The following is a 27819-nucleotide window of genomic DNA, read 5'->3' on the forward strand; positions in this document are numbered from 1 at the left end:
GTTTTGCTGAAAATCTAAAGGAACATATTTTGCCCTTTACGGAGCCGTCGCTATATGTAAACTTATACAAACTGTAACCCTTAAATCAACAGACATTGAACGGCAGCTATATAAGCGTTTTTTGCTGTGAATTTAAAGTGCTATAGATTTTGACTTTGCGTATACACGCATGAGCAATAATGACGTCGTTCATTTTCCAACTGCTGAAAGTCTTGTGCTGCTTGCTGCACCTGGGTTATGCTGTAGAGGCGGCTCTAAACTGCCTGGAGTCATTTCCTTTTGTGCGTGGAACCTGCCTGCACTGTGAGTGTTCCTGCCCGAACAAACGCCGTAACTCGTCGGGTAAGTCGTAATTTTTACAGCTGAACTCGTAATCTTAATGCGACAAGGATTAGGCTACACCAGGCGAAACACCTATCGTTAAAAAATTGCTGTTCCTTGGTAAACAAAGTAATAAACCGACGTTACTAGCACAAGTTAAAGGTGAATGTTCTTGTTTCATTTTTTACCCCTAATGCTGGGGTAGCTGGTATCTGCTGCCTAAAACGTCGTCATACAACTTGCTTTACACCAGAAGAGCAATATTCATCCAACATAATTCGAACGTTGATTGTTATCTAATAAAACGCTTTAGAATTACAAATGAAACGGTCACAACTCACAAGTTTTACAATAGTGATTTGTTAGTCAGCGCAGAGAATATAAAGTCCGACGAATTGTCGATTTTCGACGCGTGGTCTTTGAACAGAACGCCTCCGGTTACAGACAATTCCATTGTTTTAAGGCCTTTGCTCGATTCACCGGAGATTGCGCTGCGCTGCGATTGATTTTACGGTTTATCTGTATAACAGCGGTTCGTTCTGTCTGTTAATATGCGAATAAGCACGAAACCAGCACTTCAGAACCGGCGGGCTCGCTTTTGACCGGCAAATTTTAATATTGGTTCGCGACTGCAAAACAGGACTGTATAGTCAATTAAAATAACCCGAATCGAGTCCAACTCTGACTAAAACAAGGAACCCGAGTCCGAGTCCAAAGTCGGACTCCGATCAAATGTGAGATTTCGGTGAGTTCCGAGTCCGGCTCCTACTCTACAGCCTGTATTTCATTTAATACGTTATTGAAACAAGGTTGCAGCAATCAATTCATAGGGGAGCGTATAACTCATTCACTCGCAATAAATTTGGAAAATATTCAACCATAAATGCTATTCTACCTTTAAAATTTACAGTTTGCGGCCTTATCAGTTTCGAAATTTGATTATGCACATGCGAACGTTGGACTCGGGACTTGGGCATAGCTTTAGTCTTACTGAAATCCGACTTCGATTCACAGCCCTGATACAGGCTACAATGTGTTTAACCAAGCAAGGCAATTCGTTTTGGGTGGCTGAATTTGTTAGGGGCATAATAAAATAATTTTCAATTTGCAGCATGCACCCTAATTTGGGTTTAGTGTTAAATTGCATTTTTTCGTTTTATTGTAATTCTTTACGCAATACCTTACACCGTAGAATCTTAAATAAATTACTTTCACAAGTGTGTTAAAAAAGGCTTGAGGCTAACATTTAGAACACGGGTGCCCAAACTTTTACCTGTTCACGGCCGCATTGACCGTCTTTTTGATCTCACGGCCGCCCACGAAATGTTTAGAGATGACGTTAGAACGTCATTTCCTTTTAGAACGTTATTTTCTTTCAGAGATGACGTTAGAAAGTCATAACGTGACGTCATAGAACAATTATTGTCAAACATATACGGATGTTGTCTAATGTTCTCGTTCAAAAATATAGAACTGAAATATTGTGTAATCGCGCGAAGCGCGAAAAAAAGTGTTATTGGGTTCTTCAATGTGACATGTGACGCACTGAGCAGCTGAAAACGCATACCAGCACGGGCACGGCCGCCAACACATGCTTATTAAAATACGTGTTAACGGTATTTTTTACCGCATAATAATTATTCATCGACGGCCGCAGGTTGGGCACCGTTGATCTAGAATATGGATATCCAACATTTTATTATAGTGGGTCGCATTGACACTTGAAATAATTTAATGGGCCGCAGAACCTATTAAGTTTCAAGATTAAGTATTGCTCTTTAGAGTTATAACCGGCCTTTAGAATTATATACATATTTTTTTACCCATACTATACTATACTATTAGTGTGCCCCTAAAAGCTGACTGGTACATTTCAATTAGGCTAATATTGAACGTTTTAAATACTACTTGGGAGTGAAAATGACTAGCGGGTCGCACAAAAGTTTTAGACGGGCCGCAATGTAGCCCGCGGGTCGCAGGTTGGACATCCCGGATCTAGAAGGTAAACATACAGCTACTTAAAAACTGTTGGCAAACTCTGCACTAAAAGATTGGCGCCATCTCGTCAATACAGTATTATTACAGGCGATAAAAACAATTTAAAACAGCACTGTTAACTTTAAGTTTACATTTCGACCACCTACTAAAATAAGTTCTCTAAGCGTCAAACTAAAACATTTTTTAACTAACCAATTTAATTTATATAGCTTTAATCATTGTTTTTTTCTTTTGATTTCAGTTATTTTGGACGGCCTGGTGGATCGGAGTGCATTTGGGAACTTCTACGTGGAAATGATTGAACCCACGTTAAAATGCAATTGGAACTTCGAGCCAACGCCGATCGCCGAAAATGCGACCTTCACCCTTTTTTCGCTCTCCGAAAGGTTCGGTTTTATATCTGTAGACCAGTGGTTCTTAAACCGGGGCCGGGTCTGAAATAGTCGTAGGGTGATCCATAAAAGTCTATAGTCAAATTTATTGTATTATTTAAAAATGAAATAAATTTTTCTAAAGAATAGATTTTAATAAAAACAAAACGCTTTGCCACCTTCTCCTTAAATCTATTTAGACTTTGTAAGAATATCAAAGCCCATACTGAAGTGAAGGTATAGACTTTTTCGAGAAAAATTAAATGGCTTTACCAAATAAATTTACAAGTGGAGCTGAATGAGCATTAATGTAGTACGGGGTTAAATAGGGATTGCTTAAGAATAAAGGCAACCTTGTATATCGGTGCTTAAGCATCTAATCAAACTCAAACACATATTCTATAGCAGGGGTCGGCAACCTTTTTCTAGTCGCGGGCCAAAAACAACCTCAGAAGGTCTTTGCGGGCCGTACAAAATCTTAACTAAGAATTGTGTTATTAAAGTGTTAGAACTACTGTGAATCTAGCGAGCCTCGGATTGTTTTGCGATTAAAAACGTGTTTAATAATATTTGAGGATGCAGTAAAAAACGCGATAACTTCAATGGGTAAAATTGTTTAGTGTTTGTTAAGTCCCATCGCACCTGGCGAGCGAAGCTTGCGCGAAGCGCGAAAATTTTTCGCCCTAAGATAGTTAAAATTGTCAAAAAGTATGTGAAATGGACTCGTATCTATTTTTTCAAAGAGGCGGTGGATGAATTACACTGGCGAGCCGGATCCTGCCCGTTGGCCGTAGGTTGCCGTCCCCTGTTCTATAGGTTGTTGGTCGTATAAAATGAACCTGTATGTTTAAAATTAATCCAAATAAAGAGGAATTGATATATAATGTCCTTTCTCTATTATTAACTTCTAGTTTCGTTTAGAAACGAAATGCTTTACCCTGTGCCTGGCTGCTGTAACGTGCCTCTGGCTTCGAAGGGATGCCGTATTGAGCTGTGCACGCGATTCGCGCTGAAATGGTCGATTCAGGTTCATGGAGTCGACACAGGTGTGACGGGCAGCTTGGAACGAATTCACAATTGTGAGTAGATTTTTAGTTTTGGTTGTAAATTTCACTGAAGGTTACCGAAAAATCACTATGACACACATTGATGTTTATAGCTTTAATGCTTTAAAGTTAACAGTTAATCGTTCTATAAAAATTTAGGATAGAATTTTAAAGCAAAAAGTTATGCATTAATTTGTTGTAGGCCCACGAAAATTCTTGTTAAAATGTGAAAAATCTTGTTACAACTTTGTAAGAAGTATAGTAGTTAATGGAGAGTGTAAAATAAGTAGCATTTTGGAACCCTAAATACGCTGATCTACCGCTTTGTACATGTAATAAGCAGGACTGTAAACTGGGTAAAAACAATCCGAGTCTGACTCAGACTATATTTTCCGATGCCGTCGAGTCACAAATCCCACCCTTGCAATTCCACTGGTTATCGTAACGACAATAGAGTGGATATTGATTAGTCAACCAATAGATTATTATCGGTTTCACATTTGGTGCTGCGCATGCGCACATTGGACTCGGGGGTCGAGTATAAAGACATATAGTCTTACTCAATTGAGTCCGAATCTGTCTTGTCCCGAGTCAGACTCCGACCTTGTAGTAGGCCGTTCTTCACATTAAAATGCTGATTTATATAAATTAAAACCCGAAACAGGCGAAGACATCTACTCGGCAAGGGACGACTTCGACTCGAGTCCGACCACCGACCATTTCTACGCGATTCTCGTCTCTTTGGTGTCCTCTCTCTTCCTTTTATTCGGAGCGGTCTTCACCTACCTCCGATACAAGAAGATGGTCATGCTCAAGCAAATACGAGTTACAGGTAACAAAGATTTAAGTGCATTTGGTCAAGGATTTAACTTCAGACGTTTTTTCTGTTAAATTTACTTGAAAAGTGGACGGGTGGGGATGGGATGTTTGGCAGTTTGTAGTGTTCTTAACAGTTCGTTTTGAAATGACTCAAGTCCAATTCAACTCACCTGTGTAATAACTTAAGTTTAAGTCATGTCTTTTCATAAAATAACAGTCAAGTCCCAGTTAAGTCATTAGTTACTAAAGCAAGTCATCTCCAAGTCATATCACTGATATAAAAATATGCCATTGAAATATGTAAACTCATAATAAAAATGTAAAATGTTAAACAATTAATTTTAAAGTAATTTGACTCAAATATTAATTTTTCATTTGCCTTGATTCTTGTTAGCAAACTAACTTTAGTGTTAGTGCTAATTTGTACTTTTGCTTCAATATCAGGTCCATTTAAGACCCTTTTTCTCACCGAGATTGTTTAATTGTAGTTTGTTTGAGTTTCGTTTCAGAAAACGGTAAGAGTTAAACTTTTTTTTTACTTATGTGCAAAACCACGATTTTGTTAATTTTCAGAGTTTAGACGTAGCAAAAACATCAAAAAGACAGAGGTCGCCACAAAAAGTCCAAACCCAAAACAGGGAAAAAACGTCACGTGATCAAGTTGTGATGTAAAAAGAGCATTTTTCATTGATCTTTACCGTGATGCGCTTTCATTTAGTTGTCGTTTTTATCTTTTTGTTTTCTTCAAAGTTTTGATAAATAATAAATCAATGTTTGTTTTCGTTACTTTACTCGCAAGTAAACAAAGAGTTTCTGCGAGATCAATAAACCACGCTTATTTATCTCTTGTTATCAACTGATTTTATTTAGAAAAGGGTACCGGTATGTAAACTTTTATATAATAAATATCTGAGGAAATATTATGATAGCACACAATAAGACCTACAAGGCAACACTATCTAAAGCAGAATAATTGACAATACCATAGTATTAAGACAGTGGTTCTCAAACTTTTGTTAAAAAATTACGCAACGTTCCCCCAGCAATTTTTTAATTGCTCACGGTCCTTAAAAATATACACAAATAAACTCAAAATAACGCGTTGTTTTTTATTGTATCAATGGGACGGGTGCACATGCTTCTTTGCTATCAGTTATGTTAACCTCTAATTAACGAATAACTTTATTTGAGTCTAGCAGTAAGGAACAGTTTTAAAACCGGACCGTACAGTCAGACTTGGACAACTAGATAATTCTAGTTTTCTAATTCAATGAATTAGAGCAAAATGCAGCTAATTCTAATTCTAATCTAATTTGTGAATTGCTTGTGCGCTCTAATTCTAGTTCTAATATAATTCGGATTTTACCAAAAATGCTACTTTGTCCAACGACATTCTTTAGTCTCTTAGTCAAAACAAATAATTTGAATTAAAACTCTTTGGTTTGAATTTATGTTAATCTAAAAGACATCGTCAAACTTAACACAAATATATTGACCATTCATACTCTTACTAGAATACTTCTCGAAATAAATGAAATTGATTGTAAATAATCAAATGTAATTCTAGTTCAAATTCTATTTTTTTTTTTTTTTTTTTTAAGAATTCGGCAATTCTAATTTCTAAACTAATCTAATTTGAGAAAACTCAAAATGATCTAATTCTAATTCTAATCTAGTTTTGAAAAACCGAAATGATCTAATTTTAATTCTAATCTAATTTTAAAAAGCTAAAATAAATCTAGTTGTCCAAGTCTGCGTACAGCCCACATTGCCAGCGCAGCAAGCTGTAAAAACGTAATTCTCACTAGCACAACGCAACACTATGACGTCACAATGAACAATTTAACTTAAGCGTGCAATAACGTAAATGAACAATTAATGAGCTTAGTTTGGAAAAGTAAGTTGCCCTGAAAATTGTATTGCCCAAAAACATATATTACGTCAATTCTGACTTTCCTATAACGTTGAAAAAAATGTCGTATGGACGTTATTGTGTACACTCTAATTACCGTTTCTAAAACGTTAAATATTACGTCAATTCTAACTTTCTAAAAACGTAAAACTTAACCATTTATTACTGACTTTCCTATAACGTTTTACGGAAATGTTGTAAGGTGTAAATGTGTAGACTACCAGAAACGTACTCACAACGTTGTGTTTGCAAAATTTTATTACAAATCAAAGAAACAGCAGAACCCGAGGTATTATTCGTCTTTGGATGGCATATTAGGTGACATCTGACGTAAACTAAAAAAATATTAGTCTCGCCCAACGAATCTTCTTCAATGGCATTTTCAATCGGATTCATCCAACGTAGGGGATAGCCTACTGATGTGCAGGATGAGGACATGTCGCTGCTGAATACTGGCATCTCGATGTTCCTAAAAATAACTCTGTGTTATAACGCAAATAAAATAACGAAATTCAGAAATATATATCTGTTAGATATACATTTCTATATGATTACGATTTATTTGCCTAAGTCAGGATTTAAGTCAATCTTGATAGTTTGAAAAAAAATGTTAAATGATAGGTTCAATGGGGTCTAAATGATAAAAAAACTAAAATGTTTTAAGCCATTTCATCTGAAAAATACACAAAAAAAATAACTAAGTGTTGTCAAATATATTTTGTCCTATTAAGAAAGTGGCACACAACACAATTAACACACTTTTTTGTTTAAGCCTTTTGTGCTGCTTGGTAAGAAACGTAATCTGTTAAGCAGTCCTGTAAATCTGCCTTAAATTTTAGTTAAAATCTATAACATATAGTGCAATGCAAAATTGCTTTTAATGTGTATATTTTTCAATATTTAAACTGCATGTAAATATAATATTCAAAAATCCTAATGTTTATTTGTGGGTAAAAGTTGAACAAATGTGGTATTCTTTACGCTTACATTAAAAAATATTTTGAATGAAGTAATTTGTCATAGTTTGTGATGGCATCCCATGATTTCTATCCTGGTGACATTTTGTGCCTGTTACTAAAAATGGGAGCTTGGATCCGCCGAATAAAGAAAAGTAAATGCTGTAGGGATGCTGTGTCGGTAAAAATTTTGGACATGCAAAATTCTGAAAGGGGCAATGAACATGTGTCTTATAATAGCAGTTTGGGCACAACTCAAATATAAGAATAAAGTCTTAAAAGTGTTAAAAAAATCTGTTGCCCATATAAAATGAATAAAAATCATACATGTTATGTGGTAAATTTATTAAGTATGCTATTTAGGTAAATGAAGATTAAAAAATATTACAACGTTACCTTGATTAGCAGCCGACTTAATTAGGAACATGTAAAATATCCAGGAGTCTTCAAATTGCACAGACCAATCTCTATTTAATGACACTTTTTGCCGATATATCCATTGTCAATATCCCAGATATGCAAACTTTCCACAGATATAATAACTTAGCCGAGCGTTTCTCAACCGGTGCGCCGCGGCGCACTGGTGCGCCATGGAAGGCTGCTAGGTGCGCCGCGAGCGAGGAAAAAGTATGTCGAAATAATCCAAGATCATTCGGAATAAGACTTTAATGGACAAAATAACGTTTTAGTCTCAAAGGCTGGGAGTCCCTTTAAATATAGGCAACTATAAAACCCATATAATAAAAAAATACAGCCAATTTAAGAGAAATATCGGTACATCTTAAAAATGTCGCGCTCGCTTCGCTCGTAAGGTGCGCCGCCACGTTTTCATACGTCTCAAGGTGCGCCCCCAATTAAAAAAGGTTAAGAAACACTGACTTAGCCTATTAACCTAAATACATATTTGATAATAAAGTCTAAGTTTTAGGCGAATAAGATAACCCGCTGACAGCAAACTCCAGCGCGAAGCTGCCCTAACTTGCACTTTCTTAAAGTTCAAATGTTCGCGCAAAACACGTTCAAACTCGATTGTGATGATGTCATCCGCATATCGGCCAATCGGACGTCGTTTGGAGTAAAATTATATGCGCGGTAGCGAAGCGGGACGGGATGGGAGGTCGTTGCGTGCCAGCAGGAGGCCATTCATACCAATAGCGCTGTTTCCCGCGGGGCACAAAAAATTACATGCGATTGGTTTGATGTCAAGGCAAGGTTAACGAATATAATATCTTTAAATACAGCAACATATATCTATTGTCAGAATATATGCAATATGCTTCATAAACTTACTAAATAAGTGTTTGTTTAACAAATCACTTGAATAAGAAAAAATACAATTTATATGGCACGTATATTTTTTCAAACAATCAATTTGGTAATGTTTTTTTTGCACCTTAAATGTTAAATTAACTCGATTCCAACTGTTAGGATTCTACACGTAATTGCCCCAAAATTAAAGTGAGCTACACCTCTAAATGTTACTTCGGAACAAAGAGGTTCAAATCTGTTTGTTGAAACGCTTTAAATAACGTTTTTTTTTGTCAAAACTCCAACGTTTAATAATATCCGTAAAATAAGTCCAAGTAAAACGTTATGTAAGAGTGACTTTATTTTATACATTTATAAATTTCATGTAAACGTTTAGCTAACGGTATTTTATTCACAACTTAAACGTTCAAATAACTCCGTTAAAAGAGTGCGGATTTTAAACGTATTTATAATTAAAATAATATTATATTTTATAACATTACTCAGCAAGGTTTACTTAAAGTCCGTTTTTTTCAAAACTTTAACGTTGAACGATATACGTAAAATAAGGTCTTAAGTAAAACGTTATATAAGCGTGACTTGATTTTATAAAGTAACGGTATTTTATTCACAACTCACTCAGACGTTTAAATAACTCTGTTAAAAAAGTACGGATTTTAAATGTTTTTAACGATTACAACAAAGCTATATTCATTTAAAGTTACTTATTAAGGTTTACCTAACGTTTTTTTATAACATTAACGTCTAATCACCTACGTTCAATGGGATCTTTAGTAAAACCTATAGTTTGTTACGTAATATAAAATAAAAATAAAAACTTCTGTTTATGTGTTGCTTTATAGCGTTGACATAACGTAGTTAAATTCTTATCATTAACGTATGATTAAATACCTTTAAAATGCACGACTTTTAAACGATATGGAAAAAATGTTAAAAAATTTGCATTTAAATGTTGCCTATTAAAGTAACAATAACGTCATAAAAAACGCAACGTTAACGTCCTAATAAATGTTTAGGACTTGCGATTTTTAAACGCTTGTTTTAACGTTCCATAAACGTTTGTATTTTTCGGTTTTTTAATATCTTCATGTTCACGTTATAACAACGTTGGAACATTAGTTTAAGCTTGGTAAACAGAACAACGTTCGGAAAAAACCAATATATAACATTTTCTCTGTTGTGTTTCGACGTATTACCACTTTACAACCAATTGGTAACGTTGTAAAATGGTTGCATAACGTTTGTATTAGTCCTACTTGGTCTTATTCTGAACTGTGGTTTATTCCGACGTTGATGTTGTTCTTAGTTAGATCTTATGGCTGGAGTCCAACATTATGACAATTCACTTCCGTTTATGAATGCCGATTGTGGTAATTTTCATCTACTGTAGGTCAAAAAATACAAAACAACTTCGAGTGGTGCCGTACGAACGCAGGAAACTGTTGGCTGTTATTATTCGTTTCTTCAGTTTCAAATCAGCTATTGCAAACAGGCGATTGTAATCGCAAAAAAGACGCTAATAAATCACTAATACACCGATTATCGCTACAGCAGTAGGGGAGAAATATATACGGTAACAGAATATCGGACGCATTGCATAAAGTTTTATTAACACAGTAAATCTAACCACTATGATAGTGTGTGGGCAAACTATTTTATGTAATTAAATAACAGCTACCGGTACATTTTATTTGTTGTGTTGTACGCAGAAATAGCCTGCAGGGGTAAGAAGGGTGGTCACGGCGCGGCATTGTATTGTGTTTTTGTTCGAGATGACAATATCGAATTTTAGCGTCACAGTTGCAATGAATAGATGCGTTCTTATTGTTCTCAAATTCCTTTGTTTTATTGAATTTTAAAGGCAGTACAAGAATGGGGACGTGGGTTTATTTATTGTTTTGTTTTTCAGGTGAATTCACAAGTCCGTTGTTAGCAAATTGCGTCCGTCAGTCGAAACACTATTTGTGGACAGATTGTCAAATATATTGAGACTTAAAGCGACTAATAATCTCTTGCCAGTTGTGGGCTACCTACTGATATTTATTAAAAAGGTCAGTTTGTGATTTTATAGAGATCATGCTTGTTGACTATTGAATGACGTGGGCAAGCAATAAATTGGATGAGAGCAACCGAAATATTTTTCATTTATTATAAACTAGATTTTATACATAAAATATTAACTGCGTTTGCAGGATAAATTAGGATAAATATTTTTTGCGGAGATCATTTATTTGAATAAAATTGGGTTGTTATATTAAACTTCTAGAGCGAATTTTTGAAAATTAATTTTATGCAAATTAGGTGTTCACGTTTGCGGTGCATCACCGCTTATGCCGGTGAATTGTGCAGTTGTAGACTTGTAGTGTTTTGTGAAGTATCACGTCACGTTATTTGTAAAAGCTGTTGGCTTTGCTTAATTTTAATGTGACCTTTATAAGAATTGAAATCCATGCAAAAAAGATTTTAAAAAGAAGTCAAAGTAGGCTATTTGTTATATAGCTAAAGTACAGTCATTTGTAAAATAGCTGAAGTGCAAATACAAATTGTGTCTGTATTTCCTGGCACTCTGTATTGTGTCTGTATTTCATTGCACTCTGTATTTCATGGCACCCTGTTTTCACAGAAAACTACATAGTTGAAGAATAGGAAGTTAGGCTTGAACAAAGCTATCACGAATCGTCACACCATGTATTTTACTCATGAAAGACAAGTCCAATTAATTAATTTTGTATATTAAATTTTATTAAAACATTGGGTGCTGGTCGAGAATCTTATCACATTTTTTAGGTACAGTTATGAAACCTGTCATCAAAATCCAATATGCAAACTGAGAAACTACATGTAACAATACTTGATCCACCCAGCTCAAACCAGTTTTATGCTAACCAGCACCATAACCAAAATTGTTTGTTAATTTCTTAAATGTTTAAATGCTTTGGTAGGGTTTCAAACTAGCTCCATAAATGCAAAAAAAGTCATCCATCTTACCCACACTGTTTTTCTTAGTTATTTTTTTTTGCATTGTTTTAAGTGCTATAATTAGAAGTCCAAATGTCTGACGCTAACACTAAGTGGGAAAAAGTCACCAATCCAAAAAATGCAAGAGGAAGAAACGAAAAGCCAACTGTAAAGGGTGATTCAGGTAACAGCTTTTTCATTTTTGTACTTTTTTCATTTGTGAAGGTTTTAACTACATAACAGTCTATTAACCGGACAACAAATAGTTTAAACTGGCATTTAATCACTAATTGATGTATGTCCCCGATTGCATTCTAGTGTCAATGTTGCTAAAAACAACGCTAATGACATGATTTGGCTTAAAACAATGCTGGGTTTCAATAAAAATAACGTTTTATAGTGTATATATCGCAGTATTTTTGCATAGGAGTTTTTTGCAAAAATAGTTTTGTCTGAAACTTTTCAAAAGTGGAATGCAGTTGGTTGTATTGAACATGTCATAATTATTGTCATGTTTCGATAAATAATACTCTTTGTTTCTTCATTTTTGGTGTTTTTCTGCAGTTTTGTGATTTTCAACAGTATACAGTATATTGTGTTTAAAGGGTGGCTGACATGGTGACCTCGAGGTATTTTGTCACCCTACACACTAGTTTCTTTATTTCTTTGCATAATTAAAACTTATAATATATTAAATAAATCATGTAAATAATGCAAATTAAAAAAAATAAGTTAAAAATTACCACTACCCAAACCCTAGTTTTAATAAATTAATGCTGAATCACTTATTGGTGAATGCATATCCAAGCGTTCTTGGTAGCACTATTTTTTTAATTCAATATTGTGTACTTTATTATTCTTTAATTATCATTCATGATTCAAGCTAATTTATAACAATGTTTTGTAAAATGTGTGTTTTATTTGCAGTTATGAGGCCTTTGGATGATGTTTCTAACACAAAGAACTTGCAATCCAGACAAGCAGGTTGTCCTTGTTTGATGTTTGATTACCTCAAGCTGGAATTTACTTTTACATAAATATTATGTTTTCCAGGCAAATCTGCTCCAAAAAAGAAACCTAAGAAACCAGTTGAGGACAAATTTAAGTTTAAAACCATTGAAGAGGCTTTATCCAGTGTAGGTTTACGTTTTAGGATAATTAAAATTTGTACTTATCTGTACTATCTCTGTTCTTTGCCCATATTTGACCTTCATTAGGATTTTAAAATTATTTCACATTAAAAATTTGTAATTAAAAAGGATTTTAAATTGTTAAATTGTTTTAGGGTGTTAAAAAAAGGTTTTAAATGCAATATTGTTTGTTGCAGGAAGCAATTGTAGATCTTGATAATCAGATTGATTCTCTAAAAGAAAATTGGAACAATCAAGTTGTGGTAAGACATGTTACATGCATATGCTTAGACATTCAGTTTTTTAACAAAATGAGTAAGTAATTTATATTGTATTTAATGAGCATCTGTCAAATATTCTCCCATCATTTACCCCTTTAGGTGTACGATTTAACCCCTTTTACCAGTGATTCCCAAATTGTGAGGCGCTGCACACTAGTGTGCCTTGAGACTTGAGAGGTTATCAAGTGTGCCGCAAAACTTTTTGTAATTTTGGAAAATAAGTTAATTGTTTTACCAATAGTCTTTTTTTTTTTTTTTTTTTTTTTAACATTGCCAGTAAAGAAGCAGTGATTGTTAAATATTATATCTGTGTTATAATGAGTTTAGTCAATGACTTGACTTAAATGCACTTAAGTCACAGTTTCCAAATGGCTTGACTTAAGTCTTTTGATTAAAATGAATTGACTAGGACTTAAGTCAGTGTGTCAAATAATTGGGATTAAAATTAAGCGTTTTAGACTTAATTACGCACTTTCCATTACAAATTAATTATATTGAGAGTGAGACATTTACATATAGTTTGTCATCTATGAAGGGTGATTTTAAAGTTATCATATTTTTATTCCAGTAAAAGTGTGCCGCGAAATATTTAAGATTTTTTTTAGTATGGCCCAAGCTAAAAAAGACTGAGAACCACTGCCTTATACTGTTAATCTCATAATGGAATACCTGCACTTATTTTTCTTTAACATATTTTCAATTTTCTAGGGACAGTAATCAATAGAAAGCTTTATGTTTATCAATTTTCATTTCTTGTCATTCTTAGATGGTTTGCAAGCAGTTGGCACCCATGTTAGACGATCAGTTAAGATGCCCCGATGAAAGTGTTACCCAGGTGGGAAGGGAGTTTAACTTCCCACTGTGCAAAGCTGGAAAGGTATTTATTAATCTGACACATTTTTCCCAGGTTTTTTAATCGAGACCTTCATTTCCCATAGTGGGTCACTGGAGTTTTGTCACACCTTTTTCTAGAATATTCTTCCAGTAAAACTTCCATCAAAATTCACTTAGTACGTTAATTTTAATTCTTTAGATGTGATTATTTTTAAGTACACTATGCACAGATCTGTAATGTAGCTTGATAATAAATTGCAAAGCCAAAAATGTCAACTTAATCGACATCCACATTAACTGAAGATGATACAAGCTCGTATTGGAACGTCTTAATAATCAAGACGATGCCGATATACTTGCCCTTTTTGGTTTTGCAATTTATTATCAAGCTGATTATTATTATTCTACGAAAAACTTTTTTGGTTTGGTTTATTACTGACCTAAATAAATACCACATAGAACTATAAAAATAACGCTAGCCCTTTTTTTGAGCAAGCTCCCAGTATTAAGAGCCTATGAAAGGATTCCATAAACTGCATAAAATTGCTTGTGAAATTACGTATTGACATTTTCTTCTAGAAATCACAGTCTGTGCTCATAAAACTATTTTCCAATGAACTTCCAGAGGACATGGTTTCACACATGTATCAAACATACATAAATTCAATGTTGGACAATTTGAGCAAAGGTAAGCAAAACATACATATATATAATTGTGCTCAACCTTCTATTTTTTATCTGAATTAGTTTTAATTTGGCTTGATGACGGTTTATGTAACATAGCACTATGTTTATTTTACATTAATTGGTGTCAGTATCTATGAGTAGTAGATTGTACAAACCAAAGGATTGGGATTTTGAGACTTTTTTTTCCGAAAAATGACTGTAACATACGCTTCATATTCAAGTTATAAATATGACAACATTGTTTTTGTTACAGACCAACCAGTGTGGGGTCACAAGATTTGCATTCAAGCAATAGCACATGCTCACCCAAACCTTTGCACCAATGACCTGGAAAAGTACACAGAAAAAATCAAACTTATGCAAAACGTGCCGAAAAGGTTTGTTTATTATTATAAGACTTTGCACATTAAAAAACTACTTTCTGTAGTAGTAAAAATATATTTATATACTTAGTTTTACAAACCACAGTATTAGTTATATATACATTGGGCGCCAGTATTCTAAAGGCATTTTCTTGTTTAGATGTTTATCCCTGCTATGGGCTCTTGGTCAATGTGGCATCAACGATGCAAGCTGTGGTGCAAAAAGTAAGTATTAATGTGGTATGTTTGAAACTATCTTAAATGTGGTACATAGATAATAATCAAATTTCTCAAGTTAAAACTGCTAATCGCTTTACAATTGTTTTTCGTTCAGCTACTTTTTTAGTTGGTCCTGTTGACTAACCCTCTCAAAATATATGCTATTTTTACTTCAGTTAAACATGTTTAATGCTACTCTTGTATCCCTCTATGCTTATTGTACAGACTTAACAGTTTAGTTGTGTCAATAAATTAAAAAACAGAAGCGTATATGCTTCCAATCAGAAGCATAGCACTTTAATATACGAAACTATTAAAAACACTGTTAATTAAATGTGTATGGGAGTAGAATTTCCAAAAACGTCCTGCATCTATATTTTTTAATGCAAATCATGCATTCTACGTCTACCGTCTGCAATTTAATTCTTAAGCTATACTGTTTTATTTCGTCAGTTTGGTTGGAACTGATGCTGCCTGCCTTGGGAATGAAGAACATGGCCCCCTACTGCATGTCCTACATAGAAACTATACTGGAAAGGGCCAAGGGAAAGACAATCAACGTTCAGCCGGAACAGTTTCTGCAGATTTCCGCATGGACCTTTGATTCTGTGCACAAGACGCCTTCGAAATCAACCGCGTGAGTTTAGCTTTTGAAATTTGATAATTAGAGCGTTTTTTTTACCTCAAAAATGAGAAATTTGACCTAAAAAATAGAAATTTTAACATATTTTAAACAGAAATTAAACTGTTTAACAAAATGTTGACCTATTAGAAATACATTGATTTAAGCAACATATTTTAGCGTCGTCAACCACACGTTTTGGATGTTTTACTGACAACCGGTTGAACACAAAGCTAATGAAAGCAATAATGACAGTTTATTTTCTCTTTTATTTTCGTAGCCTCTCAATGTTTAAACCATATCTATTCAACTTTCCATATCTGTGATAAAATATCTACTCAAATTTGGCCATTAACATGCAATTCATGCACGAATATGGATAGAGAACACCAAAAATTACAATTTTACAGTCTAAGATGTGAAAAATTTCCATTTAGTTACTTGCGCATTGTTTAGAATATTTTATCGAAAATTCGGCAGAAGAACACTTACGAGTAGGATACTACAAGGATTTAATCAATTTTTCAGGTGAAATAAAAGGCCAAACCAAACCATACACGATAGAACCGTTATACTCTTATAAGTGCAAATTTCGGCCAGTCCTTAATGTAAAATTTAATTTTTTTTTGCAGAATCCGTGATAGAGTCAAGGACGTTTACCCATCATTCCGCAGCATGGCGCTGCTAAACAACGCGAACAAAAGACAGCTCTTCGCCAAAATCATGGAGGGTCAAGCAGAAGAGGTATTAAAGCATTATTATTTTATTAATGTTACTTGACCCCCCCGCACACCGAACGCTAACCCTAACCCAAATATTGTACGTAAATCATAATTTGTAGACAGTACCTTTTATTTTATATATTTTTTTTACGTATCAAGTTAAAACAGACCCCGAAAAAAATGTTTTTTTAAAACTCTTTGAATAGTATTTGAATTTTATGTGTAGCTTTAGTCGTGCATTTAGAAACTGCCAGTAAAAAAAAATTAAAAAATTTTTCAATTAGGTTGACCTTGGTATTTACACTGTGTTGTTTTCGAATTATTTTTAAAAAACGTCGAGTGATCTAATTTAAATTTGTAAAAAACATACACCTTTTTTTTCTTTGAAAAGTCGTTGAATTATTTCTATAAATGTGGCAACCCTGTCTACAGTGCCACAGGGATTCTCCTAAGGGCGTGAGAAAAAGCAAATTGCATATAATTATGCGTTCTAAATGAATAGAAAAGCGAAAGTAGTCGAATTTCTCTCCTTTTCTTCTAGAATCTAGAGCCCTGCACAAACCCACAAATTTATTTGAAAAGTCTTTGAAATATTTTATAAAGTTGTGTTATACCCTGTCTACAATGCCGCAGGGATTCTCCTAGTCCTAAGGTTTGAGAGAAAAGGCAAATTGCTTAGATAATTATGCATTCTGAATAGAAGAACGAAAGTAGCCGAGTTTCCGTATCATTAGTTTGCGTCCTTCCTTGTAGAGCCCTGCACTGTGTCGAGAGCTCACCAAGCTGGCAGTCGATTGTCTGCAGAGCGACGCTCATTGTTTCAGCGTTTGGAGGGAAAGCTACACGCGCAGCCTCTACAGAACCAAGTGAGTTTTGTAAACTGCTCTTAACGTTAGCAGAATTCGAAATTTGCCAAGACGGGGGATTGCGTCTTAAAATTTTACCGCGCTTTAATAAACGGGGCTTTTGCTTGCTTGAACAAAAAGTATGTGACTTTTTTTTGTGTAAGCGTTTTTTGTTGAAATTGTTGCATAATATGCTTTAGACAAAGCTTTTGTTCGATTTTGTGCAGATTCGTCGTGTTTTTCTTGACTAGACATATTGTGTTGCTCGGCCTAAATGTAGAAATAGAAATACCAGGAGTTGCTTGCAAAAATAGATTGTTTAAAGAGGTTTTGCGATAACGGTACTTTTATTTCCTGTATTCAGCCTTTTAATTCCATATATTCCTATATTTTTTTTTTTTTTAAGTTTTTTTTTAACTTTTGTTTTACTTATTTTGTCTATGTTGTTGTAATATAGTTGTTTAAATTTGTTTTTTATAACCACGTCTTAAAATTTTATTTTGCAACCTCAGTTTTCCTTTTTTTATTTTTCACATTTTTTTTTATAACTTTTTATTTTAATTACTTTTCTATTGCTTTATTTTTTTTAATTTTTACTTGTTTCAACTTTTTATTTTCATTAATTTTTCTGTTTTTTTATTTTTTATTCATTTTTTAACTTTTTTTAACCCCCGCCTTCCTTGATCTTTCCAGACTGATCCTGGTCCACGTGGAGGACAATTGGGAGCAGGTGGTTGGCAAGATGCCACGGACTTCTTTCGCCGAGACTATCCGAGCCTTCAAGAACACAAACGCCGACGCCGCCGGCAAGTCCGACCCGCTCACGTCCCGCGCCGAGTTCCATGACGTCAGGACCCTCTGTGACGTAAGATGATGACGTATTTTTTGTAGATTTAAAATTGGAAATGTTATACAAAATCGGGAACAATAATATGGAACACAATGCTAGTTCCCATATGAGACCATCTCCTTATAAAAAAAACTTCAAGCAAATGAAAAAAAACGAGTTAGTATGTAATCATTGAAAAAGCACAAAAAAAAAAAAAAAAAGGCAAGTGAATTAATATGTATTTTTTCTTTAATTTGAGATTAATTTCAACAAATTTAATGTATCTTTTTCTATTGACTGTGCCAACGCAGGTTTAATATGCTCACTCTGCAATGAGATTTTTTAACCAAAAGCTATAGTCAGCCTTCGATAATTCCTGGCAGATAATTTAAACGCCAAAAAATAAATATGTTTAATTGTTTACGCATAAATATTTGTTTCCCAAAAAAATCTACCACCAAACTCAGACCTGTCTTTATTTGAGGATTGAGGGTGTAAGCTGGCAACAAGGTTATTCATATTTATAAACGATTATTTTTAACCTTTTTTATATTGCTCAATATAAATAAGAATCGAACGAAACTGTCACACGGTGCTTTTGTCTAGCATAAAAAAAAAAGAATAATTTTTTTTTTTTTTAATTTACAAAATTAAGACCGGTCTAAGTATTGTTGTATTTTTTTCTTCTTTTAAATAATACTTATAGGCATGTTTATTTTAGCGTTTAAATTTTCTTCTAGAAATTATCGACTGACTATAGCTTTTGGTATTTTCTCGGTATGAAAATTTGTCGGTGGGAAGTGAAACATTGCCCGATGCTGAATCACTTGGTGCGACAAAAAACAGCACTTTTTACGCTATAACTGGGATTCGTAAACTGGGGTCCATAAACCCCTTGGGGGTCCGTGAACTAGTTTTAGGGGGTCCATGAAAGCCTAATTGAAATATTTTGTAAAAAGTATTCAATTTTTTTTTAAAGAAAAACAGTTTAACCAAAAATAAAAAAAATTGCACTGAATGTATTTAGACTACGTTTCACATGTTTGGGACGGAAATCAGCATGATTGATGAAGTCTATTTGTATTGTGACGTCAATTTATTATGTATTTTTTTTAATTTTCTTACAAACCGTGGTCCACGCGAAGCATCTAGGGGTCCGGGGTAACAAAATTGAAAGAACCCCTGCGCTGTAACACACCTAACGGATTTTCTTCAGAAAATGAACGAACGTCTAACTGTGTCACGTGGCCAGCCCGTGGCCCGAAGCAGACGCATCTTCCTAACACTAGGTGTCGTCCTACTCGCGCTCTGCCTCGCCTACGTCGCTTATGACGTCAAACAGAACGGCGGCGTGTGGGCAAAGTCCCGCACCCACGAGTTCCTGCGCGCCAAGGGCGTCCTCGCCGTGATGTCACACGTTTCCAGAAAGCTCCTCACGGCGTATGACGTCACTGAGAGGTTAGTTACTTTAAATCAGTGGTTCCCAACCAGAGGGGAATTCCCCACTAGGGGGGTTTTGTGTTTCAATATTAATCTCTTAGGTTGTCTGCGTTCTATGTGTTATTGCTGAGTTTGCCATATATGAACCGAGAAAATAAATTTCAAAAAGAGAAAAAAAATACAGAGATTTGCACTTGTTTACGTATTATTGTGCAACTCTAGTCACTTGATTGAGCTGATTGTAACGTCATTTGGTTTGTGTAATATCATGTGATTTAAGCAATGTTGGATTTTTGATATAATCTTGAAAGTAATGCGGGCTATAAAAGCCCGCATGGCAATTGCGAAATTTGTACGGGGGAATTTTTTGTAACTTTATCTTCGGTCAGTACGACTTCAGATTCTGAACTTTAAATGCTTCTTCCAAACAAGAAAATACAAACCGTAACTTACTAATCGATTTCGTTTGGAAAATGGTAAACTACTACTAACTTAAGATTCAAAGTAGATGTGAATGAAAGTAACACAGTGTTTCTCAACCTTTTTTTCTCGGCCACCCAATCAGGGGCGTATCCAGAAATCCAAAAAGGGGGGTTTCGAATTTTCAACTTAGGGAATTCCCCGTTTGTCCGTCTGACGATAATGACGTCATAATATAGCGACGGATATGACGTCATGAAATAGCGATTGTAATGACGTCATATGCCTTGCATGGCGCAACTGTAAAGAAGCGCTGATTTATTTCCAAAGACACCGTCAAAATGTAAACAAAGCGGATGTAGGAAGATGATTCGAAAATTGTTTGCACTTTCGTAGTTAAATGGCCAAAAAGTGTTTGAAATGGACTTTTGTATAGTTTGTCAAAGAGGCGATGGGCGGATCCGGCCCGCAGGCCGTAGGTTGCCAACACCTGTCTCACATCGACATTTGATATTAACGCGGACAGCAAACAGCGAGAAACATTAGCACCGCCTAACTCGCCGTTTTTAGCGAGAAAAAGGCGGAGACCGCTTGATTTGTTATTGCTGATTGTCGAACACACACTTGCTGATCAGCCAACCCGAACGAATAACGAAAGGCGAAAGAGAAAAACTATCTAGCGTTAACGGTCGACCAAACAAAAAAAAAAAAAAACGACGTTTTTCCTTTGATTTTAATTTCGCATTAGCTGCATAGTGCATCAGTATATCAGCAGAGCGTTGACGACCCATCTCTTCACTGAATATTTCGTGAGCTAACAAACCGGAACACATAACATTAACCAGTTTAAATTTAATTTATTTTAGCCATGTTTTAATATTGCTTTGCATTTTTTCAAATTTTGGACAAATCTTGCTCGGAACCGATTGCAGTATACCTAACCCTTCTGCAGTCGGCGACTCATTCAAATCAAACAGCGGCTCATTTTTTTTTTACGACTTCTGATAATAAACCGCACTGATGGATTTGTTGCTTGTAGTTTTAGCCTTCATTAACTGTAAAGTTTTTATTGAAAAACATTAACATATTTCAGGACATTTAAAGCTTAAGCTTCCTTCCTGCGAAACAGGATAGTAAAAATGGAAAATTTAAATTTAGTCTTAACCATACAATACAATTAGTTTATAATTTTTCTTAACAGACCAGTATTTGTTAGCAAGACAGGGTCTGGTGTTTGTTATGGGCTCATTTTTTGACTAATATAAACATTTTTTGTACTATAGACTTAATGATTTCAGTCTTGAGTCTTGGCGATTTCTTTTTTTAGTGTCAAACATTACTCCGCTGTTAGAATTGTTGCTTAAAACCATTTGTTTACCTATTCGCTTCACGCATCGTGAATTGCTGATACGATGTGCTATTTTAAGCCACTTCCCTTCCACGTCGCTCATTAATTTGTCTGCGTTTTGCACTTTCTTTTCAATCGTGCTCCAACTTGAATATTTGCTCGTGTGTACAAGTCCTCCATGTTGTTGAAAAAAGAATATTCTATTGAAGAAACTTTAAAATTATGATATTGCGAAAATTATTGTGTTGAAAACTCCTAAATTATTGTATTAAGTTTAATCAAAAATGATTTTTCACATATTTTTTAGGCTGTTAAAGCAGTATTTCTGATTGTAGTGTGACACAAAAGAAAATAGTTTAAAAATACCTGCGCTGCTGTGCTATACCGGCTAAATCAGTGGTTCTCAACCTGTGGTACGCGAAGTCATTTTTGGTGGTACGCTGTACGCAGTATGTTTTTAAGTAAAATTACAGTTTTACCAAAAGTTAAGAATTTTTTTTATGGTAATAAACTAAACATTCATCGTAATGATTGTATAGTTAAATATTTTATGCTTCTTTAACGATAGGAACTTTTATCTTTCCGGATCATCTATGCAAACTTCTTTAATGACATCATAGCAAAACAACAAAGAATCACAAAACTTGACTACCAGTATCTTGCAAGTTAAAACAGGGAAACTTTTTTGAGAGTAGTGGGCCGCATTTGTTCTGAAATTTCCGGGCTAACTAATCAGCTGTTAATAATCCTATATACATTTTGAGTAAAGTTGAGTTTTTCGACATTTTGTTGGTACGCAAAAAGATCATAGAAGCTCGAGGTGGTACGCAGTGAAAAAAAGGTTGAAAACCACTGGGCTAAATAGTTTCATCCGAGAAATCCTAGCACCGTATACTCACTGTTTATGTAAATTCGTTGCAAGCCGACCCTTCAACAAACTTCAACTCTCGTTTTTCCAGGTTTTTGTCGAAAAACGTGCCTCTCTACTGGTCCGGATTCCGCGACGCCATGTCGCCGTATGTGGCGCTAGTGAGCGAGAAGCTGTCGCTGTTTGTCGCCCACTTGTGGCAGGTTTCGACTCCGGCGAGGGCCTGGCTATATTCTGTTGCTATGCAGGTAATGACGTCATAACACGACGATTAACACTTCTATTTTAAAGCAAATATTATGTGCATTTTATAGGAAATATTGTGTGTATTTGATCGTGTTAGTATTTTGTAGCTTGGGATTAGGGTTACTTGATACCAATTTAAAGGATTCATTTTCTAAATTACATCGAGCTTTCTAATTAAAAAAAGCAAAGACATATAGCTTTAAATATTTTGGTTTAATCCAAGGATCCAAATACCGATATTTACCAAAAACATCAAGTTTTTCATCGACTTTCTTAAAATGACCATTGAAAGGTGAATTTTCTAGATTCCACATGCTTATTACGTTAAGCATATTTCAGCAAAAGGTTCTATTTTCATTATTGTGTATGTTAAACTAATGGCACTGCTTGGAAAGCTAACAAAACCTTAATCCTTCTAACATATCATTCGCTTTGCTTACAGTGTGGAGAATATTTACGAGATCTTGGACATTTGACCTTGCAAGGCCTCGACAAGGTCATCGAAGTGACGTGGCCCGTCGTGGTTTGGGTCAAGGACGGCTTGGTTGACCTCTACCAGGGAATATTTGACCTTGCCAGGTTAGAATTGCTTTTTCGATAATGTTGACGTAGATTTTGCTCATCCTTTTGCTTAGGGCGGTTTTATATTGTTTTGGATATATTTTTATTCTTTTTGATTCAAAAAAAAGATTTATTTGCTTTTTTTGTATATTTGCTAAAGTAATCTCTATTTTACCAAATACACGACATGTTTAGCTTTTTAGGCCCATTTTATTCGTTTGCTTAGTTTTAACTTTTGTCATATAACTTCAAACAATACCATGGAATATGCTGATTTGTAAACATTTGCTGCGGCCTTAAAAAATACTCAACGCTTAAGGCCTTTCGTAAGACCTTGACAAAAAAGCCGTTTACCATACGTTAAGCCAAACGTTTTTTACGTTTTTACCGAGGGTCCGATTTTGGTCATTTCATGGTGATGCCCGGTATGTTAAACAAAGCGTATCGCGATACTTACCGATACCAAGTGACGGCATTACTATGCCTAAACAAGGCAAATGGATGAAATTAAAACGTTCGGTGGTAATTTTCCCGGGTTAATAGGCCAAAATTTGCTTTAGCTTAGAGTTTAGTGACCTTCAGTTATTAACCTACCGTTGTTTAAAAATGGTACATTTTAATGTGGAAACAACTGCGCTGGATCGAGAATCATATCTAAAATTGCGATGTTAATTCAGTATCGGATCGGCACCGATACCACCCTAGTATCGCACGACTACCGATACTACCACTTGACATCGGGTATCGGCTCCGACCTGATAATTATCGGACATAATATCCCTATTTTTTACCTATTTGTGAGACTTACAAGTGCGACTTAAACCTTCTAGAATCTAGGCTAACACCGCTTTTTTGTTTTTTCAGTGGAGAAACTACTTGGGCCGAGGCCTACGATGCGAGCGTGGCCAGTCTGACCTCTTTGGCCCAACGCAGCGCCACCCTGGCCAAGACCGCCGCACACGTCATCACCAGTTACGTAGTACCGGAAACTCCCTAAATCGACACCATTTTTCGGGGGGTTTTGAGGTGGTTTTGTGAGCGAAAAAACATCATCACCGAAGTATTTATGCAAAGGCGTGCAGTCTGAAATTTGTTTTGTCAAAAATGCAGCAGCTATCATATTTTGTTATTCTGCTGCTGTGGGCTTTCAATGTGTTGCAAACTATTTCCTGGTAATATTTTTCCCATGGTGGCTTGGTTGTGCCTCGAAATGTTGCATTCCGAAGTGTTGGCAATTTTCTGTAAAAAATGGTGTCGAACGAACCAAAAATCCAATTTAAGTTTCCAATTCTGCATGTAAGCCTGTACTAAAAGTAAAAAGTGTTACATCGCAGACCTCTCTGTAAAATTTGTTTTAAAGAAAAGTAGTGTTGCACATTTTTTGGACGCAGAATTTCACTTTAATACTAGTTTGGTTTCTCAACGTAACATATATTTAACAATGAAATGTTTTCGCTTCAAAAATGTGCGATCAACTCCCAAAAATATTTATGTTGTGTGTACTGTTTCGCGAACAACTCATTTCGGGTTTTACTTTACTTTGTTGATTGCAAATTTTAAAGAGTATCTAATAAGCGTTGCATTTATATAATGTACTCGATAGCTTGCACACATTGCCGTGTTTAAAGTTATTTATCTTTTCTCTGAATAAGAACGAATCTCAAGGTTTATCAAGTCAGTTAAATGACCAGTTTATGAAAGCAACCGATTCATATTTGATTGGGCTTTTTTTGCCACTTTGTAATTACGAACAAACCAACATATTTGCGCAATTAAAACATTTTCTCCTACGAGCTTTTTCGCAACGTGCCTTTTCCTGAAATCGTTGTTTTTCGCGATTTTTCTGCAGGTCTACAAATAAATATATTTGGTGTTGATAAATGACTCTTTGGTCCAGAATTAGGTTTTTGAGCTTTGCCAGACTACATTTGGAAAAATGAACTTTATAGTTTTCCGAAGTTAAACTAAAACTCAATTCGCATAAACTAGAGTTGAAACCCAGATAACAACACTTTACTCAAATTATTTTCAATTTGAATAAAATCGCTGTTTATTTATATTGAAATAATTTGAACTGTTCGTGCGATATAAGCTCATTATTATAAAAAGGTTAAGAACTCTATTGAAAGAGTTTCGATGCTACTGAATCAAAATTGACATCAGTTTTACGATAGCAAATTTTAACAAACGTTGTCCAAGCAAAGCCATTCTTCTGCTCAGTTTTATAAATATTGTAGCACTGAAACTTTCACAAGAGTGTTTACTGTTTACATTAAAATTGTCGAACTAATCAAGAATAACCGCCGAAATCAATTGATCAACCTCCAAAGGGACCGTTGCTTCACCAATTAAGCTAAACAGGCTCGGATAGGAGGAGGTAGGTCGAGAAACAAGCATAGCATCTACCTCTCACACCCTGTCTCATGGGCTCTCGTACACGTCTGTATTGTACGGGGTTATAATTTTGGTTTTATGTTAAGTTTACTGGCATCACTGGAACAACGGTTAAATGTCAGCAAAGATGTACGATATAGTTTGTATTAATTCCAATACCTAATGTATAGCGAGTGAAAGTCTGTTGTTCAATTTCAAATGCATAAGAGCAAGCGAAACTTTAATGTAAAATTCGACGTGAAGTGCATTTTTTTAAAAACAACCAAGAATCAATTTACATAAACAACTGGGAATCAAATAACTACAGAAACAATTTGTTTCGTTATTGAACAAGCGATAATTTGTAGATTGGTTCCTCTTGGGGCTTTGAAAACTTGAAATCTGAATTCCCAAGGAACCTGCGAAAAATATTTGCCAAAGTAGAAATACACACAAAGACCAGAGCGTGCTATTTTTTTGTGTTCGCTTATATTTAGGATGCGAAGGTGGACGGATTAAACGAATCGTGTAGAATCAAAGTGTATTGTTCAAATATGTATATTGTACACAAAACGCCGGAACACTGAAAATATATACTCGGGGGAGAAGTGCACAGGAACGCGAAAAAACACAACAGTGGTGAAAAACAGAAGGGCAGCAAATCGATTATATGATAGTACTCTTGCAGTTTGTATGGCTCTATAGGCCGGGGGTTCTTAAACGTTTTTTTGACGCGGACCCCTTAGACATTTTTAGGTTTGGATGAACCAGGGTGACATTTCTAGAGATGACGTCATAAAACAAGTGGCCTTAAAAAATCTGGTATTTTCAGTCAAAGAAATGTGAAGTTGAAAAAAAGTCTAAATATATTTAGGGAGAAGGCGCCGAAGCGATTATTTCAATTAAATTATTTTATTGTAAAACATTCATTCCATTTTTTAAGCTATACATCAAGATTTCAATTAGGCCTTGATGGACCCTCAGAAACTAGTCCACGTTTCCCAGGGGTCAATGGACCCCATGTTAAGGACCCCTCCTATAGGATTTGTATGCGGTGAACACGGCAGCAAAATAGAAGTACAGAAACGACGCAGGAATTTGTGACATGCTTCTGTATCAGCGGAGAGTAATCTCGGTTTGTCTAGGGTTTAGGCAGTTCAGGTGTAATTTATAAAACACGAAAAACGATATCATCAAAAAAATGTTGGACATAAGTCGCGCAAGAAATTTGCTTTGCGGTTAATTTACGAGCATATAATTTGGTAAAACTTAAAATTTGGGCAGACAAAACGTTGCAATTTTACGCCAAAGTTCTAAAAAAACGCCGAAAAAACACACCTGTAAAAATCCTGCAAAAAGTGAATACCAGACAAAGCTTTAGAAATTATGGCTTAACAAGTTTAGGATTTGCAAGCATGGCTTAACAAGTTTAGGATTTGCCAGCAGTTGTCAACTTTACAAGGTGTTGCGTATTGCACCTTTTGATTCTCAGTAACCGGTATTCGATAATATCTGATTCGATACTTCCTACCAACTGATAATATCGGTACTCGTCCGATACTTGGTATCGGTTCCAATCCGCTACCGAACAAATCAAGCATTCTAGACTTGCTTTGGATTCAACTACAGTTTTCAACCTTCAGAATTTTTTTAAAAAAATATTGCACTAAACTAGGCACTTTATAAGTTGAACGATTTTGCTTTTTGACTGTAGTATTTAAAAAAAATTGTGCTCAAAAGCGAAATAAAAAGCCAATTATATCGGACATCTTTACTTTTGATATACACATGTCAAAAACTATATTGCAACCATAAGTTCGCCTAACTGAGTTGCACATACTTAAAAAAAAGCGTTCAGAAAAATACAACGAAAAATGTTTGCTTATCAGTGTCAAACGTAAAGGGTCAAGTTTCACGAAGTTCAAAGGGATTCAAGACTAAAAAATTAGGGTCTCCAAAAACTGAGTATTTATTCTTGAAAGCTAAAAGGCCAACTTCTCATTTCTTGCGTTTGAAGAAGCTTCTCTTCTGGCTCTCGGTTCGCTGTAGCGAATTGCCGAACAGCAGCTTGGCCTTGTCTGATTGGTCGGGAACGGCGGGGGATTTCCCGTCGGGCTCCAAGGGGCCGCTTGTAGTTGCGGAGTGGTGCGAACGACCTCCGCCCAAGTGAAGCTTCTCTTTAATGAGCTGCGAAAAAAGATTTAAGTTTGAAGAGTTTTAATATAAAATCTATAAAGGTCTTTGTAAGAAGTACGCTAGCAAGCTAACGACTACAAAATATTTGTTTTTTCAAAAACGTTTAATCTGTTTAAACCCTATCTGTGTTGAATAAACTAGTAAAATATTTGTTCGTTTTTAACATGAACTCTTTCACTATCTATT

At 35.1% G+C, this 27819-nt stretch overlaps 3 protein-coding genes across 3 annotated transcripts in view; 2 read left to right on the forward strand and 1 right to left on the reverse strand.

Moving 5' to 3' along the window:
- LOC146157241 (uncharacterized) lies at nucleotides 1-5211 on the forward strand. Its single transcript, XM_083388144.1, has 5 exons — nucleotides 1-342; nucleotides 2561-2705; nucleotides 3612-3769; nucleotides 4401-4568; nucleotides 5129-5211. The coding sequence occupies exons 1-5, from the start codon at nucleotides 180-182 to the stop codon at nucleotides 5209-5211; spliced, it is 717 nt and encodes a 238-aa protein (XP_083244270.1). The 5' UTR covers nucleotides 1-179.
- Nucleotides 5212-11699: 6488 nt separating this feature from the next.
- Nucleotides 11700-24921, forward strand: LOC146157242 (transmembrane protein 214-B-like). Its single transcript, XM_083387571.1, has 16 exons — nucleotides 11700-11834; nucleotides 12578-12634; nucleotides 12704-12786; nucleotides 12978-13043; nucleotides 13828-13938; nucleotides 14475-14583; nucleotides 14836-14959; nucleotides 15105-15169; nucleotides 15617-15800; nucleotides 16418-16529; nucleotides 17261-17373; nucleotides 18046-18217; nucleotides 19398-19639; nucleotides 22349-22505; nucleotides 22946-23082; nucleotides 23929-24921. Exons 1-16 carry the CDS (start codon nucleotides 11744-11746, stop codon nucleotides 24059-24061), a joined length of 1956 nt encoding a protein of 651 aa, XP_083243697.1. The 5' UTR covers nucleotides 11700-11743; the 3' UTR covers nucleotides 24062-24921.
- A 1043-nt stretch (nucleotides 24922-25964) lies between these two features.
- Nucleotides 25965-27819, reverse strand: part of LOC146157243 (bridge-like lipid transfer protein family member 2) — a 57705-nt gene continuing 55850 nt past the window's right edge. The window contains exon 46 of the mRNA XM_083388521.1: nucleotides 25965-27624. Within this exon, the coding sequence (XP_083244647.1) occupies nucleotides 27436-27624 (189 nt within the window). The 3' untranslated portion in view covers nucleotides 25965-27435. The remainder of the gene's footprint in view (nucleotides 27625-27819) is intronic.

The sequence above is a fragment of the Ascidiella aspersa genome, chromosome 4, assembly GCF_963924565.1.
Source record: "Ascidiella aspersa chromosome 4, kaAscAspe10.2, whole genome shotgun sequence".
Taxonomy (NCBI): Eukaryota; Metazoa; Chordata; class Ascidiacea; order Phlebobranchia; family Ascidiidae; genus Ascidiella; species Ascidiella aspersa.

Bases quoted from the DNA above. Each gene is read 5' to 3' on its own strand.
- LOC146157241 (XM_083388144.1), top strand. From the start codon at position 180: ATGACGTCGTTCATTTTCCAACTGCTGAAAGTCTTGTGCTGCTTGCTG. The intron at 343-2,560 runs GTAAGTCGTAAT...TTTTGATTTCAG, and splicing joins CAAACGCCGTAACTCGTCGG to TTATTTTGGACGGCCTGGTG. The intron at 2,706-3,611 runs GTTCGGTTTTAT...AGTTTCGTTTAG, and splicing joins CTTTTTTCGCTCTCCGAAAG to AAACGAAATGCTTTACCCTG.
- LOC146157242 (XM_083387571.1), top strand. From the start codon at position 11,744: ATGTCTGACGCTAACACTAAGTGGGAAAAAGTCACCAATCCAAAAAAT. The intron at 11,835-12,577 runs GTAACAGCTTTT...TTTTATTTGCAG, and splicing joins AACTGTAAAGGGTGATTCAG to TTATGAGGCCTTTGGATGAT. The intron at 23,083-23,928 runs GTTAGAATTGCT...TTGTTTTTTCAG, and splicing joins GGAATATTTGACCTTGCCAG to TGGAGAAACTACTTGGGCCG.